This window comes from Gossypium hirsutum, chromosome D11 (assembly GCF_007990345.1).
Source record: "Gossypium hirsutum isolate 1008001.06 chromosome D11, Gossypium_hirsutum_v2.1, whole genome shotgun sequence".
In the NCBI taxonomy this organism is placed as follows: Eukaryota; Viridiplantae; Streptophyta; class Magnoliopsida; order Malvales; family Malvaceae; genus Gossypium; species Gossypium hirsutum.
In genome coordinates, this window is record NC_053447.1 from 18,012,391 (window position 1) to 18,019,249 (window position 6,859).

The 6,859-nt window shown below is 32.4% G+C and overlaps 1 protein-coding gene across 1 annotated transcript; it reads right to left on the minus strand.

The window, feature by feature from the left end:
• Window positions 1-150: 150 nt before the first annotated feature.
• On the minus strand, window positions 151-3,271 carry LOC107916650 (E3 ubiquitin-protein ligase SINA-like 10). Its single transcript, XM_016845970.2, has 2 exons — window positions 2,873-3,271; window positions 151-921 (listed from the first exon to the last, which is right to left on the minus strand). The coding sequence occupies exons 1-2, from the start codon at window positions 3,215-3,217 to the stop codon at window positions 232-234; spliced, it is 1,035 nt and encodes a 344-aa protein (XP_016701459.1). The 5' UTR covers window positions 3,218-3,271; the 3' UTR covers window positions 151-231.
• Window positions 3,272-6,859: the final 3,588 nt, after the last annotated feature.

The window sequence follows — 6,859 nt, forward strand, 5'->3', positions numbered from 1 at the left end:
TATAAATGTTTTAACCTGTAAACAATTTATAGAGAAGTATTTTGTTTTCAATTAATGCATATATATTACCCTTAATTAATGTAAAGGGTAACTGCAAACGATGTTCATATGCCCTTTTACCTTGGTGTATTTAAAGACTGATATGATAGATTAAAGAAAAAAACTTGCATGACTTAAATAACAAATGCTACAACTGGAGTTCATTAGCTTATGCACCAAGATTTACAATAATTATGCACCACCAGGTCTCTGGTAGTAGGAAAACCGATCAGAACGCCCCAGGCGGAGGTCCATCTTGATCTGCCGCGAAATGCATGAGAACTGACTTGGAACCAGGAGAAACCCTAATGACTGTGGGCTATCAACTCGTTTTGGAGTGCTCTTTGTGAAGGACTGTAATCTAAGATTACTTACATCAGATGGAGCTTTCACAGTTAGTTCATAGAAGAAACCTCTCTCCGTTGAGGGCCCAATCCGGCTCAAAGTAACTACATTCCCCAAATTCTCAACCTTGTTGTGAAGAATGAACAAAGAACCATCTGTCTCCTCTCGAAGAATAAGGAATTTCTCAGAAACTCCTAAGGTAATGGGTGCTAGACGATCATAAAGGAAACGTGTTGCAGAATACTTGTGTACATTGCCAAAGTGTGCACTTAACTCCTCTGATGAACCCTCAAAGTCGCAATCAGGAAGGGGGCATGAACATGGCGCGAAAAGGCATGCCTTTCCATGTTTCTGCTTCATGCTATAACTGAATGCTTCTTTGCACCCGTACTTTGTGTTTTGGCATGTCACTTTGACAGATTCCAACACCTTCTCAATCGCCCTGCAGCGACTATAGCCGATTGGAGTCATACAGGATGGACATCTATTCCTCATTTTGATGCAACAGGTAGAGCAAGCTATATGCCCATTCTCACACTGAATTGCCAATCACAGACATACAGATTGATCAGGATGCATTTAATATATGAAAGAATGAATAATATCATTACAAAAATATGGGACTTATTTGATATTTCAATTCTATTAATTTCATGTGTGCTGTCAATGATATCCTTTGATCAGACAATGCCAAATCCACACACCAAAACAACCTCAAGTTCAAAAGGATAAAAGAAGTACAAATTTTTCATACTAAACCACGACAGATCTTTTGTTGGACATCAAAGATTGGCCATTCAAGGGATCCCCACAAGAAGCTAAGTATTATGCATTATAAAAGTCGTGGTTTTTTATTTATATTCACAAATTCCAGAGTGAACTGGTACATGGCGACAAGTAAAAGAGGTCTTGAAGTTTATACGTACATGTCCAAGTATGAACAGCACATTAAAACTCACAAATAGCTTCCCCATCTATGTTACTAGGACTCGTGTGAGTGTCAAATACAAGTATCTGTTCAATTTCTTAGTTTTTCCATATGTATGGAGAGTCCTCAGAGGGTCATATCCCCATACCTATATCCAAAAACGTGGGTGCTTCAATAAACCTAAAGAGTCAAAACAACATAGTTCCCCATCACCTTAAGAGGATAGAATCTCAAAGGGGTCATCCTTCCTCTTTCTACTACTTGTTCAAATATTGGCAACACTTCTAGGAAAACACTCTTGCAGGAGCCAGAATGCGTTAATTACACGGTAAAAGAGAAATAGGAATGACCTATTCTTCCATTATTGCTTATACCTAGAGATGCAACCAAGATCACACCATTTGAAAAAGGTTACCAGCCTACTAAATATCACTATAATGCTCTAACTCTTCATTTTATTTTTCTTTAGGTACTCGTGTCTGACATGTATTTAAAAAGAGTATAGGGATATGACCCACCAAGAACCCTTCAATTACATAGAAAACCTACAATGCATTTCGAAACGGTTATTTCCCCTTACAAATTCAAATAACGAACAAGAAATATGCAAATTCTACATAATTCTCATGATTATATCTATAAATTTACAAATCATCCTCAGCCATTGAAACTAACAATCACTTGTATGCTTTTTCATCGGCCATATCCTTCCCTTCAGCAGTCCATTAAATAAGAACAGACCATAAACGTCAAGCCTAGTATGCATTTATAGAATTGAAGCAGAAATTACAATGCAGCAATTCTCAGAACAACGATTTCACTTATTCCCCCCCCCCCGGACAAACCCTTATGGGGAACAAGAAATATGCAAAATGAACATCATTCTCATTATTATATCTATTAACTGAAATACTATCCTCTGTCACTAAAGCTAACAATCACTTAATGCCTCTTCAGCAACCATATAGTTCCTTTCAGCAGTCTATTAAATAAGAACAGACCATAAACTTCGATTCTAGTATCCATTTCTAAAATTTAAGCAGATTTGCTAAATCAAAGAACCTTAACTTCATAAAAGAAGGAACAAATCAACAATACCAACTAATAAATCGAAGTTCAATTCTAAGTAAGTTCTATCCAATCACAGTCCTCAAATCAATCTTCAAAGTTTTGCATCAATATCTAGTGCTAATGGAGATATCTAAGAGAGGACAAGTCTAAAAGAAAAACACAACGAAAAATGATTTAGAACATACACAACGAAAAATGATTTAGAACATCTATTTGAAACCAAAACCAAGAAATTAAACAAATTTACAAGCATTTCAGCTTTTCACCTACAAGGAAAAGAACCACAGGTGCAAATTAAAGGGAAAAAACTGAAAAAAAAAATTTGATGCAAAAATTTGAAGCCTTTTAACCCAAAAATTAAAACCCACTCCAAAAATCCAATCTTTTCAGCGTAAAAGAAAGAAATTGAACGAAAATTGAACGTTTTTTCACCAAATAAAAAGAAAACCATATCCAAAATCACCTGATAACCGATTATTAAACACCAACCTGAAAAACAGGGATAGTCAAGGCCTCATAACAGATAGAACAATCAAGAACTTCAGGGTCAGTTAACGTGATAGAAATGGATCCATCTCGAGAAGTCTGAGGGCTCATTGCTCCTTGCTCAGCTCCACTTTCCTCCAATTCTTCTTCTCCTTCAGATTCTTCGGAAGCTTCTTCTTCTCCTTCGGATGCTTCTTCGCCTTCAGATTCTTCGTCTTCTTCCCCTTGCTCGGATTCTTCTTGACCAGAGCCTTCGATATCAAGAACACGCTCCGCCCTTTGACGCTTAGGGACTCGATTGCTTGGCCCTTCTCCGTCTTCGTCGATCCCCACAGAGAACTTTGCCATTCTCTTTTATTTTTTTCTCTTTCGCCCTGTACTTTCTTTTTATTTTACGCTTATTAGTCTTTTCCCCTTTATTTTATTTTATTTTATTTTATTAACTTGAATATTTTTTTGAATAAAATTCGAATACACCTAAAAATTGTTAAGATTTCCATTTGAATTATTATTTTGGAGTTTTTAAACTTCATTACACCATAATTAAATGTTTTATTAATTAGGTTTATTAAATTTTGTAACCATTTTTATTGAAATATTAACTTTCAATAAGAATTTATTATATTATTTAAAAATTTTAAAAATTTCAGAAAATTTATATTTTACATTTAGATACGTTTTAATTAATTTATTTATTTTTTAAAATAATTGATAAACTTTCTTATGTTTTATTACCCATCTAAATGACAATGAAATTAGAACAGTACTTCCTCAAACTAGAGAGTCTTTTAAGATAATTTATTAGAATATTTTTGTTAATATTCATTCTAAATTTTGTAGAATTATTATAATTTTTATAACATAAATTATCAGAATATTCTCTATGGACCATATAAGTGCATTACAAAGTTAACTATACTATCCGGGTGTAGCTAGGGCTCGCAGGGGCTCACCGCTTAAAATAAAAAAAATTTCATTTACCTTTTTCAAAATTTTTAAAATTTTAAAAAATTATATTTTAACCTCTTAAAAATAATAAAAATAATAATTTAATTTTTAAAAAATTATAAAAATATAACTTATTAAAATAATAAAATTAGATAAAAACTATAGTTTAATTCCCACATCTAAAAATATATTTCCTTTCAATTAGAAGAGATTCACGAAAAAGCCAATTGCAAAAAATGGGCTAAGAAAAAGTCAAGGGCTAAAGCCGACCAATATCAAGATTCCGAAACCTCTAGCTAGTAGCCACATCATGCCATTGCCTTGATAGAGAGGAAGAGGAAAGAGCACCCATAGAAAATCAAGTGCAAAGTCGACGTAATTGACCAACGGCATGCATAGCCTCCTACATGCACGCCTCTGTTGGAGGCTATGCCACTACGAAACCCCCCAAAAGAGGACGTCAAAACCTCCAAAAAGATCAGCTAAACTCCAGCGGAAGCAAGAACCAAAACCAATATAACGACTATGATAGTCATCAAAGAACATATTCCGATGCGATCACTTCAGCCACTGTCAAGAAATCAATCGGCAATAACTCAAGAGGACGCCGACGTCATATCCTCATGAACGCAGGAGGTCTTCGCTAAAAGGAGAAGCCAAAGAAAAATCTAGCAAACCCAAAAGCCTTGTCAAAGACCAAAGGGCTAACAACAAAGCCATGGTATGAACCATGGAGCAACAAGACCCATACTTCCTCTCATTCTGGCCTAAGGTTGAACAAAGAGAAAGAGAGATCTTGAGGCTATTATACCGAAAGCATAATAAAAATATGAGAAGAAAATAAAATAAAAAGATAAGTGGAAAAGAGAGTGGCACTGGCATGAGAAGGATGAGTGACGGCTCACAAAGAAATCCAAAAGTTAAAACTTGGCTTTTTTCAGATATAACCCAAATAAATTAATTATTTATAAATATAATTTCCTTTTAAAATTTAATGTAAATAACCTTTTGAACAGGGATCTCAGTGTCGCTCTTGCTATTAGCGGCACCACCTTTCATAATGGGCTAATTATTGGCTGATTTTATTAAAACATTTTGAGTATTGTTGATGCTATTAATGACACCAGACTGAAGTGTAATTATATAAAACATTTAGGGACCTGATAAATTAATTATCCTTTTAGATTGGATGAAAAGAAGGGCCGCATGCACCAATTAAATCAAATTTATCCCCTTTTAAAATTAAATTTAAATGCTCCTTAAGAATATAAGATTAACAAAAATAAATCATTTTCAATTTTTATTACTTTTTAAAAAACAATAAACTTAAAAAACTATATAAAATTCTTATTTAAATTCCTCAAATATATCCCTCAAAACTTGAAAAGTATTTGGAAACCGATCTCAATTTCATCTTTCTAGAGTTCTCTATTATCTATAATTATAGAAATTTTATACCAATTTCGAAATATTTATACTTTAGTCTCTATGTTCAAAAACTAGTAATTCAACTTTACAAACTAGTTCTTTTTCATTTCTAAACTTGAAATTTAATAAATTAACACCAAAAACTTCAAGCATTCATCAATAATAAATTTTAATGATTTTAACAATTTTAAAAAATCAAACACAAATTAATTAAATCGAGATTTTATGACGTCAAAAATATAAAATTTACGAAAAACTAACCAAATTAAGCTTACGAAGCGGAACCTTTAAAGTTTCTTCATTTCTTTTGATAGTTTCGGTGGAGAATAAAGAAAATTACATGGATGACAACATTTCCATTTTATGTTTTATACATATATTATTAGTTTAATTAAAAAATATAATATTATTCTATCCATTCATTAACAAACCGTCCACTAATATATTAAAGTGGACTAATTGCCACCTTAATCTTTAGTTTAATTACTATTTTAGTCCTTTCGCAATTAAAAATTTTTAGTGATTAACTTTTACTATTTTTATAATTTAGTCCTTGTACATTAATTAGTCACTAATTCGGCAAAATTACTTCTCCAAAATTTAATTCACTTGTATAATAACTCTATAAATATTTAATAAAAATATTTACGAGCTCGGTTTACTAAAACAATGTCTTGATACATCATTTTTTGACATCACTAACTTTAGAATCGTTACACTTGTACCTTAGTTAACTATCCATTCAATAAATTTACTAGACCAAAATTCAATATAATACCATAAAAGACTCATAAATATTAAATAATAATATTTACGGACCTGATTATCAAAAAATAAAGTTTCAAAACTACCGTTCCCAGTACCAGTGAAAAATAGGTTGTTACACAACCTACCTTATGGTCAAATCACATTTATATAATTCTATTAACCTAACTCAAATTTTCAAGACAGACATTTGGATTAGTCAATTTGCATCTCAAACTAGCACCGCATTGCATCATCAGATAAATCGAAGGAAATATACTGGCACACATAGTGCATCATCAGATAAACCAAAGTAGTTATACCACGCATAGTGCATCATCGGATAAACCGAAAGATGAATACTGACACACATAATGCATCATCGAATAAACCGAAGGATGAATACTGACACACTATACTAACACACATAGTGCATCATCGGATAAATCGAAGCAGTTATACTGACACACATCATTGGATAAACCAAAGTATAGACTGGTACATTTAATAGAGCAACCAATTTCCAATTTCATCACATAGTTCAATTCAACATCAATTTATCATATAATATAACATAATTCAGCTCAATTTCATACCAATTTCCTATATCAGTTAAGTCATACAACTTTTTATTCTATTCAATTTAGTTCATGTCTTAATATTCAATATCAACCATAGCATTTCAACTTAGTAATCATTAATAACTCACCTCAATACTATTTAATGCAATATGTCATGAATATGCAATAACTAGATTAGTCTCGAGTTATAGAGATGCAAACCGAAAGCTCACACGTCACTTGTCGTCGACTCTTGTTTTTCCTTCCTCTATTGATGGTCTTACATCGTCTTTAGCTAAGAGTAATAGTT